The 12723-nt window shown below is 45.0% G+C and overlaps 1 protein-coding gene across 1 annotated transcript in view; it reads left to right on the top strand.

Annotated features, from left to right (window-relative positions):
- The window catches only part of LOC126998767 (serine/threonine-protein phosphatase 6 regulatory ankyrin repeat subunit C-like), a 31502-nt gene extending 19707 nt beyond the window's left edge, over positions 1-11795 (top strand). The window contains exons 7-10 of the mRNA XM_050860795.1: positions 2782-2916; positions 7726-7845; positions 8366-8620; positions 9663-11795. Coding sequence (XP_050716752.1) covers positions 2782-2916; positions 7726-7845; positions 8366-8620; positions 9663-9848 — 696 coding nt within the window. The 3' untranslated portion in view covers positions 9849-11795. The remainder of the gene's footprint in view (positions 1-2781; positions 2917-7725; positions 7846-8365; positions 8621-9662) is intronic.
- Positions 11796-12723: the final 928 nt, after the last annotated feature.

The raw sequence follows: 12723 nt of genomic DNA, 5'->3' as shown, positions 1-12723 counted from the left end.
TGGCACAAATTTTATAGGCGATGCCTGACTGTAGCGCCTCTGCAGTGCAGTGGTTAGCGTCCCTGACCACGAACTTGTGGGCCTGGGTTCGAATCTCACCCTGGGCAGCCGGAGTGACCCCACCCAGCAGTTCATTCTTCCTTTCGGAATGATCGATAAATTGGTTCCTGGAGAAATCTGTGTCAGGTTGCGGGTTCTCTCCCACCACACGTTCAAAAGGCTAACGGGACGGAGACGAGCACCGCCGCCACGCGCATCTCTAGCGTATGCTCCCTGGCTGAGGTCGCGCTGACATAAGTATGTGGTGTCTGAAATCTTTTTTTAAACTTTATATGGTTCTTGGAACTTTGCTGAAAGGGAATGCCTGGGACATGACTCAAAACTTGGACTCTTCTCCCCCACCTCATAGGATCGACACCTGGGATTCTTATCATACCGTACCCTGACACGACTTTCTGTCTTCTCAGGATTAGCGGCTGCTGTCTGCCAGTGCTTTAACACATTTTATGTTGAGTCTCACACAAGTTGAATTTAACTGACAAGTCTCTTTGGGCTCCCAATTAAACAACTGCGAGTAGGAAAGAGGAACCCTTTCATTGTCGGCAAAGGTGAGCTCGCAGACACTGAAGCCTGCACTCTCCTTGGACATGTCTCGGAGGACAAACAAAATTCTTGAAAGATGCTTATCCCATAAATCAGGAAATATTATGGGATACTTTCTTAAAATTGACTTCAGAACTCGGTGGGCTTGCTCAGTAGCGCCATAATGATGCTGTGGATGGTAAAGAGATACAGAATGTGATATACAATATTTCTCTCCAAAAATGGCTAATGTAGAGACCTGATTATGACACGGGTCGTAATGGCTCTTACGGGAACTCCTTACAAGATCTGAGCTTTGGGGTCTAACCTCGTTGTTATGTACTCATTTCTGTTCGATGTACGAAGGAGAGGACCCACAACATTCACCTGGGAGAAAGTGAAGGAGTCTCAATCAATCAATAGAGGCAAACGACAGGGGCCGCGTTGACTCCCCCGCCTTATAACCCATGAGTCCCTCCGAGTAGGCCCCTTTCCCATCCTAAGTAACTCATTGTGGGACTTCTCGACCTCCTTAATCCACGAACTCTGTGGGCGTCCCCTTGACCTCCTCCACTCGGGATTGTCTCTTACAGAAACAACCCGGTGTGCAGGGTCGGCTTCTGGGTAGCGTGCCACATGACCCCGTAGCCGGAGTTGGCGTTCACGGACTACGTATATGGGTAATAGGCCTCGAATAAGTCTCACGGTGGGTTTGAAACAGTCATTCTGGAGATATCCCTTGATTCCGCTCAGGCACTTATTACCAAGGCCATCTATTCGTCCCCGGGCGGAGCGGAGACACCCGTGCCGTGGGTACCGGGTGTCAGGCAGAGGTTGTGTCTCGCCTCTATGGGTAGTGGAATCTGGCTCCTACCGCTGCTGGTAGCTCATATTACGAATGACATAGGTGCCCATGATCCCCAGATTGTGGAGGAACAATAGGACTTACATATATTTCACTGCACGCTGGAATGAACGAATTGGATTACGAACGCGTTCTGGAATCAGTGGCGTTCATTCTAGCACAGCCCACGCACTGCATTTTTTTTTATTGCACAATACCAACGGGTGCAAGCAATATATTTTGCCGTGATTTGATGCAATGCCCAGTACTTATCAAAACATTCCAATAAATTTGTCGAACATTCTTGTGTAACATTTTGGTGTTACCCCCAGCCAATTCGTTGCACTGAGGATTTGACGCGCTGTACTCGTCAGAGGTAGGGAGAGGCAGGATTAAAAGAGGACAGGGTTAGTCCGTGTCCGAGTGAAAAGCAGCCCGCCCCGAGCATGACGTAGGGTGGGAGCTACTCGGCCGGGGTCAGGAACAGATTGTCAGGTCAGTCCGTTCCCGACCTCCCCAGCATTAGGAGCAAGGAAGTCCGAGTTACTCCGCGCTTCAGTGGCTCATTGTTAGGTGTATGGGTGCAGATCTGATCAGCGCCAGAAAGTTCCCATGCGTGTGTGTGAGACAGAAAAAGAGAGTATGTGTATGCACGCGAATGTGCGAGTTCACGTCGTCTTTTTGGTACACCCTGCCTGCCTACCCTCTTCCCCCTACCGTACTGCCACTCCACGTCACAGGTGTGCTCAGAAGGATTAAAGCTGTCTAACCCTGTTCTCCTTTAACCCTGGGAAGAGGCAGGGCTTATTAATTGTGTCGCTCCCTGCTGAAGTGAGGTAAGTGACACGGGGATCACCTGCCTCGCATCGACCAACTATTCAGGCGTTCTGAGGCAACTTTTCACACTAAAATTCAAAGACATTTTGGTATTATGGTTATTTTTTTCACACCTATGCCTCGGAGAAGTGCAGAAACACCAAACTTCAATCGCAATTTTCTCGTTTTCTTGTGCGTGTCGCCGCTTGCCTCACATGGGACGTATTATAAGACATTTCGCCGCCCAAAGACACATATTTGACAAGGCTTTCGTAGGAGTTATGGGCATTTCCAAGAGTAGTTTTATGACCCTGGTGGTAGTTTGACGCTTCTTCTGTACCATGAACATCAAGAAACACTCATTAGAACCCGACTGAGCCCCTCTTTGGCCTTTAGAAATAGCTGAAGTGAGAAGCGAAAATTTCTTATAATACCCACCTTTACCCAGGGAGCGACACATTTGCCAAGCTGACGCAGTGTGCTTAGGCGCTGCGCAGCACAAAAGCCGTCTTGACGATGATGCCTTCTTGCCCCTGCAGGTTCGTCACGCCCTTGTGCTCAGCGCGCCGCCGCCTTCGCTCGTGCTTGACGGGGCAGGACGAGCCGGGGAAGCCTGTATCGCTGGCGGTGGCGAAGTGGCCTCCGTGCTGCTCTCCCTCCCGCGGCCTTTCCAGGTGAGTGTCTGCTTCATGCCATCGGTAATCGAGTAATCCGACCCCATATTTTTTACTCTTCTGATTCCTTAACGCAATGTTTAACCTTTTCTGAACGCAGCGCCCCTCTCACTCGCCACAGGTGGCACAGCGTCCATTAAGTTAGATATATCAATCAATCAGCATAAAAGTATCGATAGATGATAGAAAGGGAGGCAACATGGCGGCGGAATTTAAGAGGTAGAAGACAGTCAGTAAGAGGAGTTGATGAGACTAAGAGCCTTAACTCTACTCTATCTAGGAGAGCTGTGTGTGTGGAGCCCCCTGTAGTAAGACAGAGTGAAAGAACTAGAGGAATAACAGTACTGACACACGCGGGAGAAATGTACGTAGGAGTAATCAAAAGCAGACTGAGAAGACAGGTAGAGGGTAAAACAGGAAACTGCCAACATGGGTTCAAAACAGGAAGGTTGACTTGGTGTGTAGCCTGAAAACGCTGCTGGAGAAAGGATTGGAATGAAATAGGAATAAATATCTGGCCTTTATAGACCTAGAAATAGCTTTTGTTAGAATCAAGATAGAATCTAGGAGTCTGCAAGAGGCCGGTAGGCCTGTAAAAGGCAGCTCTTTTGAACCTAAGCTCCCTTGAATCTAACCCCACCTAATATCACAGTCCATGAATTTATCAAATCTATTTTTGAATGTGACAATTGTGTTGGCACTCACCACGTGACTGCTAAGCCTTTTCCACTCATCCACCACTCTGTCAATTTTTGCCTGTGTCCCTGTTGAATCTGAATTTATCCAGTTTAAGCCCATTATTACGTGTCCTACCCGGTTCTCTTACCAACAAAACCTTATGAATATCCCCCTTATTAAAGCCCTTCATCCATTTATAAACCTCAATCATGTCTCCACGCACCCTTCGCCTTTCTAGAGAATGCAAGTTTGACTGTTTGAGTCTTTCCTCGTATGGCAAGTTTCTTAACCCCTGAATCATCTTAGTCATCCTTCTCTGCACCGATTCTAACATTTTGATATCCATTTTATAGTAAGGTGACCAGAACTGAACCGCATAATCAAGATGAGGTCTATATAACTAATGCTAAATATAGTTTGAAGAAGACTTCGGCGCTTCTGTTGCTTACGCTCCTTGAAATAAATCCCAGCACCCTGTTTGCTCGATTTTTAGCTTGAATGCATTGTGCCCTTGGACGGAGATCAGAGCTCACTAAGACCCCTAAATCCCTCTCGCACCCAGACCTGCTTATGGGAGTGTGAGTTAAGCAATAGTTATGTGAGGGGTTGTTCCTACCTACACTCAGAATACTGCACTTCCCTACATTGAACTCCATCTGCCATTTACCCGCCCAGTCATACAATCTGTTTAGTTCATCCTGGAGAATACTAGCGTCCTGATCCGACTCAATTACTCGACCGATCTTGGTATCATCTGCAAACTTACTGACATCACTACTAATTCCTGTATCTAAGTCATTGATATAAATAATAAACAAAAGTGGACCTTATACTGAACCTTGTGGGACCCCACTCGTAACACATCCCCAGTCAGATCTTTTACCATTGATTTGCACTCTTTGCTTCCTATTGCTAAGCCACGCCTTGACCCAGTTCAAAACTTTACCCTCTACTCCGTGAGCCAGTAATTTAAGCAACAGTCGTTGGTGAGGAACTTAATCAAACGCTTTACTAAAATCAAGATAGATTACATCATAATTTTCATCTCTGTCTACCGCCTCAAATACTTTATTGTAGAAGGACAAGAGATTGGTGAGGCATGACCTACCTTTCGTGAACCCATGCTGCGAGTCGTGAATTAAGCTGTTTCTCTAGATGCTCCCGAATGTTCCTGGCTATTATGGACTCCAGCATCTCCCCTAAAGCCGATGTTATAATTGGGCAATAGTTTGAAGCAGCTGACCTATTAGAAAATCGGCGTCACATTAGCTACTTTCCATAGGCTGGGCACATACATTATGGCATACACTAAAAGATGATGACAACAACTGGGGAGGCGGTGGCCGAGTGGTCAGCGTGCGGGTGTGGTGAGCCCGTGGACCTAGGTTCGAGTCCCACCAAAACACGCTGATTATTCAAGTCATCGCCGAGTGGCGGAAGATTACCCACATGCTGCCCAGACCTTCAGTCAACCCTAACTCCAGCGACTTCGTTCTAGTGGTGCACCGGGGGGCAGCATGGACCCTGCAAGAGTTATATATCACGGCAGCAGCTATAAATAAAATTCGCCTGGCTTTCTTGAGGGGTCTCTTTGACGATCTTCAGCCCGTTAGGCTGAAGATCGTCGAAGAGACCCCTCAAGAAAGCCTACCGACGCAAGAGACAACGATAATAATAATAATAATAATAATAATAATAATAATAATAATAATAATAATATATATATATATATATATATATATATATATATATATATATATATATATATATATATATATATATATATATATATATATATATATATATATATATATATATATATATATATATATATATATATATATATAAGGTGTTGAAATAGGCTATATATAGCGAAAAGCAGACAGCTGGAGAGCAGCGGATTCCTTGTTAAAGCAGAAGTGAGGCAAGCAGGTGTACTCTCCCCGTTGTTCTTTATCATCTCCATGGATAAATGTTAAGGATGCATCTGTGGGGAAAGAAAGGACTTGGAAACTTTTGCCTATGCAGATGATGCGGCAGTGATTGCTGCCACAGCGGAGCAGCAACAGGAAGAAGTGGAGAGGTGGAACAAGGTTAGAAAGAAATGGTATGAAAATGAATAAAAATAAATCCGAAGTGATGATGCAGGTCGTATGAGAGGAAACATGAAAATTGCCGCAGATCAGCAACTTAAACAATTCAGAAATTTTAAATACTTAGGAGTAAATATCAATGGTGAAAATTATCGAAGTGAAAATAAATAGAAGAAAAGTAAAGTGTAACACAAATGCTAGCATGCTGTGCCCAATATTGAAGGATAAAAACGTGCCTAGAAAATGTAAATTGCTAGTATATAGGACCATCTTGAAGCCGGTGTTAATTTATGGATCGGGAGGCTGGTCACTGCCTAACATGACGAAATTAAAAGATCATCCTGCTGAATCGTAGGTGTTGCAAATAATCAAAGGTGTGACACGAGGAGACAAGATGAGGAATGACGGAATAAGAGAGGAACTCGGGATTAACTCACTGTTGGAGTAAGTGGAAGATCAAAACTAAGATGATCTGGATTTGTTAAAAGAATGGAGGAGAAATGAAAATCAAGAAAATGTCTGGAGTGGAGGCAGCAGGGAAGATGACTTATCGGGAGGCCAAGGAAGAGATCGATGGAAGGAGTGAGAGATGAACTAGGGAGGAGAGGTGGCGCTGGAGGAGGTGGAAGAGCAGCAATCTATGAAGACCGAGTGAGATGGAAACAAATAGTTGGGATTGACGTCCAGCAGCTCAAAGGCATAAAAAAGTGTAGAAAAAAACCCTGCCAAACGCTGCTCCTAAAAAAAGATGAAAGTAAAGACTGGCCAAAAGAGAGATCAATTTCGGGTGGAGAGATGTCCTGATACTCTCCTCTCTAACGGATGATGCATAATTAACTTTTTTTTATTTATTTTTTTACGATTTTAGACCAGGTTATATTATTTGGCGCCATATGAACAGTGCAATTGCGGCGCCATGATTTTACAGTACAATCAATCAGTCAATCAATCGTCTTCCTGGCGTCTGGGGAGAAAGGTCCGAGAGTCAGGGAAGGTGGCTTGTTAGTCAATAATAACACGACCTGTTTACTACCCACACGGGAATCGAACCATTGTGTTGGCGCTTCCGATGCTGGATAGTAAGTAACGTGGCTCATTAGTTACTTATGAGCCATCAACCATGACCAATTAGAGTAAAATCACAACTACCCCCACCGAGTAATGATAATAATAATAACAATCTTTATTTTCCTGGGTCGTGGTTTAGCAATTGGGCTAAAAAATTCACGAGCCACTCAGTAAGATAACAAAGAACACCGATAAACGAGAGGTGGGCGGGAGGATGAGAGAAGTGGGCAGGGCGTGGGGGATGGGGGGCGAGGTGATATGGGGCCGCAGGGGTATAATAAAGTAGGGGCGTTTGGAGAGGGAAGACTGGGAGGGGGAGGAGGGAATATGCATTTGGGGTGGATGGGCGTTTGTTTTCTGGGGGCGAGGTTGGCGGTTAGGCCCCGTTCACACTGTGCCGCCTCTGGGCCCCGACAACCCAGCGACTCTGGGTACACGAGGTCTTGGGTGTGAAATGTTGATGTGAAAAGGGTCGTGCATGGTCGTAAAGCGGTCAAGAAACGATTCCCGGATGCTGAGTCGGCACAGTGTGGAGGGGGCCTAAAAGTCGTTGGGTCCTGGTGTTCGACCCAAGCCCATCATGGCACAGGTAAGTGTTTATAGTGGCGCCATCTATTCTTGGCTCATGCTGCCCCCCGGAGCTCATTCTTGATTCAGTCGGGCAGTTCCTCTAGAGTCTGGGTTGATGGGTGGTCTTCAGGACAGCATGTGGGTAGTCTTAGACCACTCGGCGGTGACTGAAAAATCCCAGGTGATAGCGGCGGCTTCGAACCCGCATCATCGAGGACGCAGGACGGTATATAAAGACGGTATACGGTAACCACTCAGCCACCGCCTCCCCACCTTGTCATTAAAATAGAGGTAAAACCGTAAAAGAGAGCACAGGAGCAACACTGCAGCAGATTTTAGAGGGTAGGACAGACTATCCTTGTGTATGTGGTTCACTGTCTCCCTCCCCTGCCAAACACAGGTGGTTCAGCATGTGTTGCGGCGAGCCTCCCCCGAGTCCCTGGCCACGCAAGTGCACAGCTTTGCCACCAAGATCCAGTCGGAGGAGGAGGGCGCCGTCGTGCTCTACATCAGCGGGGAGGTTAGAGTCGCGAGTTGTCTGTAAACTCTAGAATCATGAGTCACTCTAGAGCATCGTCATGTTATCTCAATTCTAATTTCTTGGATAATCCCTATTAGCAAAGATATTGTGTCACTTTACTCAACACCAATTTTTCGCTTTTCTTGCAGGTTTTTTTTTTTTAAGTGATAGCTTGTTGCAATGGTTGCAGTTCATTATTTATTTATTTATTTATTTATTTTTTTTTTTTTTTTGTGTGTGTGTACGCAAGAATTATTCAGTGATTTCCTACGTTACTCTTTTGCATGCTTCGTGACATTCATTGATTGCTGACAATACCCAGTCTTCTCATAGTAGTGCATCATCACCACCAAGGAATATTGAAACGGGTTCACGGGGTGTTTTCAGTGTGGGCGCGGGAAAGGAAGAGTCGAAAGGTATATGTTATCAAGTACCTACCGCTATACTTCAATTTCCATTGCAACAAAGCACCAGGTGCACATTTGGGACACGTATGTGAAACTCCTTTTATCGCTGTCAGATCCTGGTGACCCCGGAAGGCCCTGCGTTGTGCCTACCCACGACTCAGGCTGCGCCCACCAATGTTCTCCTCTCGTCGTTGGTGCAAGCCCTCGCCGCAACTCCTACACTAGTGCTGCTGTTGGATGCTGTAGGCGTGAAGGTGGACGAAGCCGCTTCCCCGAGTGCCCGCGCCAACCCTTACCCTCATATCCTGCCGGCACTCGTCCACCCAAACATGGCTGCGGTGGGAGGCGTATCCACGGAGCGTCTGCAGGTAGGTGGAGGAAGAAGGGGTGACGGAGGGGAGGAATTGTTTCAGTACCAGTTTAATTCTGGACAAGCACTCTGGCCCACTACTACTGGTACCATGTCATCCAGTACGGCCTGTTGCATGGTGACTGTCGGCGACTAAACCGGCTCCCCCGCTGGGATGTCCAGTGAGGAGGGTGACTGGGCACCCATCAGGACGAAATGTAAGACCTGTCAAAGGATGAGCTTGCTTGTCAACGGCCATCTAGTTTTAGTCTAGACGTCTAGAGTGTGGTGGGCCGCTTGGCCGCGAAGCGGTGAGCGAAAAGTTTAAATCTCGTCCCCCAGATTCGGTTTGTCACACCCTGATTTGCGCATCGCGGAACCCAATCTTTACTATCACAGAGTAACCAAGTGAAGTACCTTAGCATAAAAACGTACCAAGGAGGACCTAAAAAGCGATGCAAAGTGAAACAGGTCAAAAGAAGAAGAAGAGTGATTGTTGATGTCCTAGTTATATGCATACATACGTCATCATTTGCTTTTATAAAAATATAAATAAACTTGGGTGGGACAGATCTCGACAAGCAGTCGACAAAAGACACGGTACCGTGTCGAAATTCATCCATCCACTCAGCCACCGCCTGCCCTAAACACATATGCACGCGATTAGCGCGTGAAAGCGTGCTTGGGCCCTAAACACCTATGCACGCCAGTAGCGTAAAGTGAGCGAGAGGGTTAGCCACGCAACGCCCGCGCCAAACCGGACAGTCGATCAGCTGAGCATAAAGAAATGGCTACTGACAACAACAGCTCCCTCAAAATATCCTCTCAGCAGCTCTTAAAGAATACAATTGCTTTTTAGTCATTGTTAGGAAAGATCAGGTAAGGTTAGGCTAGAGAGTTTGTTAGGTTAGATTAGATTGGGTTAGGTTAGGCTGCATTAGGTTAGAATACGTTAGGTATATATATATATATATATATATATATATATATATATATATATATATATATATATATATATATATATATATATATATATATGAATGATATGGTGGGTGTTGCAGGTGGTGGGGTCACGATGCTCGGCCTTCAGTGCAGTGTTGGCGAAGGAGATCCTTCACGGCGTGACTATGCAGCAGCTGCACCAACGCACCAACCTCAAACTGACCTCTTCGGCACGCTCCTCGTCCTCCAGCCCGCCGCCGCCTGCCGTCCTGCTATCCAACTTCACCCGTGACTGGCTCTTCTGAGGCTACTGAAGGTGTGTGTAAGATGCAGAAGAGTCTGTAAAAAAGTAATGGATATTTTTATGTTAAGACTGATGACTGTTCAGCTTGTGCAACATACAAGCAGAAGTTAGAGAGTCATACGTAATAGCAATGGTTAAGACTCTATGAATACAAACTGTCTGCCTGAGTTATAAGCATACACATTAATCTGTAAAGCTTTCATGGATGTGATAGGCTTTCGGGCTGTCCTCGTGTAAGATTCTAAAGGGTCTTCAAAGTTGTAATTGGTGTGGTAGTTTTGTTTCTAACTGTCCGCTTCGTGTAAGATGACTGTAAAACTATCACGGGCGTGGAGTTTTTTTTTAACTGACTGTCCTGTAAGACACTAAAAATTATATAATATGAAAAAGGATGTAATTATGAACGCCTCTATAGTGGGTAAGGGGAAGAGGCAACTTAACTTGATTCACGCTAAATCGAAAATAAGCCCCGCCCACGCCAGCACAGCAGCTACTAATAAGATTTCACCGTTCCCAGCATTTGGTAGTCACATGCACCCTGATTAAGGGAGGGGGGTGGCCTGCTAGTGAATTGTCAAATGATAATCACTTGATGCGGAAATGGAAAAGAATTTATTTTCAAAAATAACGTAAATATGGTATGCCAGGATTGCTCCAAATATCGTGACTCCTTGGTACTGCAGATGTTGTTGTATCTGGAATCGCCTCCCACATTTCCAATAACCAGGGACAGTGGATGGACACGCTAAGAAAGGGGAACTGTACCGGCTTGGACTAAGAGAAGTGTATGAGGTCTGTGTGTGTGTTTGTGTGTGTGTGTGTGTGTGTGTATCCCTCCAACGTAAGAGGGTACTTTCAGAATAGCTTCTTTATACTGCAATTAGCCTACCAGTAGCTCCAAAAAGAAGCAGCTACAGTGTTGAGCCCCCTCCATTTAGCCGCAGATATTTGAAGCGTTTTCCATTAGCACACAAGTCAGGGTAGGACAACACAATAAATGGCTAGTTGGGGTATAACACTGAATAGTTAAAATAGGTAAAGAATGTATCTGTTGTGGCATTTCAGCAATATACCTCCGTTATATTTTCAAAGCATTTTTCTTCTTTCATACAAGGGATACATCATACGATCTTTAACCCGGTAGCAGTGATGGGCCAAATTTGTGGCTTTACCGTGTACCAGCGACGGGCCAAATTAGTGTCATGATATAAATCCCCCAAAATAGATGATACATAAACTGATCACAAATGCGTTGATATATAACATGAAATTGTTTGTGTAAGTGATGATTTTTTCTCATTTTTCTCGCTTAGAGGGGCCTTTAAGAAACGTGATCCCCGCAGCTACCGGGTTAAAAATGCTGCAGGAGGAGATTAGGACGGTGCATAGAAGGTTAGGATAATGATACAGGCGAGCAAGGCAACTTATACAGCTGGAGATTCGAAAATTTCAAACCATGAGATGCGAGTGGCTGCGGGAAGAAAGCAAGCTAGAAGAGCATAATATTCTTGCAGTTCCATAAATTAATGTGCCTGCGTGAGTGTGGGCGAGCGTTGTTGTGGCTCCTACGACACTGCAAAATATATCAGTCTAAAGTTTGTCAGCCAGAGACCTAGCAAAAAATAGTGTTATAGGTTGCACAAGGATACACGTTAATATAAGGAGACTACAAAAGGCCAGATTACCCACACATGGCTGCTCCTGGAAATGGGTCACTCACCAACTTCCCTTCCCATTCGTAAACACATCTAACTTCCATGTAAAACTTTCAATCGTGTTTGCCTCAACTAGGTAGGTACATATCTGCTCAGTTTGTTCCATTCATTCTCCGCTCAGTTCTTTCCTTGTTCCTTCCTGATCCTGAATTTATCTCATTTTTACCCGTTGCTGCGTGTCCTTACATCTGTTTCTATAATCGGTATTAAATTGCTCTTGCTAATCCCTCTAACCCATTTTTTTAATTGAATCACCTCGCAGTCTACGGCATTCCACAGATTGCAAGCTTTTATGCTTTTCTCTGTATGGTGAGTTTCCGAGTCTTGAGATAATTTTTGCCATCTTTCTCTGTACTGATTCGAGGGAATTTATATCCTTTCCGTAATATAAGGAAAATAATGAAAAAAATAATATAGAAAAGGCCTAACAATCTGCCAGATATAATTTGAGGCTTCATTTTGGTCGCTGGTTGCTTATGCATCTTGAAATAAAACCAGTTTCTGGCGATAATACAGTGATTTCTGGGTGGAAAATCTGCGCTCACACGCACATCCAAATCCCTTTCAGAATTGAGTGACCCAAAGCTGTGTTATTTCACAGCAATTACTTAGAAGGTTATTTTCCTACTCGCGACGCTGTATTTATCGAGTTTAATTGCATCATCCATATGCTGGCCCACTCAGGCAGGCTATTTACTTTTCTTTCCTGCAGATAATAAAGAGCAATGGAGTCGAGGCTAATCCTTGTGAAGCGTCACTTTAGAAAATAGTGACGTGAACCACATCTGATTTATCTCCGTTTGCTTGAATTAACTGCAACCGCTCACCAAGCCACGGCTTGCTCCACCTCAAAGCTTGACCCGCTCTCCCATGGGAATTTAGTTTTCACAAAAATCGTTGGTGAGGCACTCTGTCAATTGCTTTACTAAAATCAAGATATATGATATCATTATTTTCGTCTGTTTGTAAGCTTCTGTAAATTACACGAAATTAGTAATACAAGATTTACCTTTATTGAACCCGTGCTGAGAGTCAATGATCAGTTATGTTTGTCTAGATGGTCACAGACATTTTAGCTACAACAGACTCAACAGATTTCTTACAACAGACATCAAACTAACTGGGCGGTAGTTAGACATTACTGTCCCCTTCATAAATAGC

The sequence above is a fragment of the Eriocheir sinensis genome, chromosome 2 (genome assembly GCF_024679095.1).
Source record: "Eriocheir sinensis breed Jianghai 21 chromosome 2, ASM2467909v1, whole genome shotgun sequence".
Taxonomy (NCBI): domain Eukaryota; kingdom Metazoa; phylum Arthropoda; class Malacostraca; order Decapoda; family Varunidae; genus Eriocheir; species Eriocheir sinensis.
Note: the sequence above shows the minus strand (reverse complement) of the source record. Positions and strands in the feature narration are given on the sequence as shown.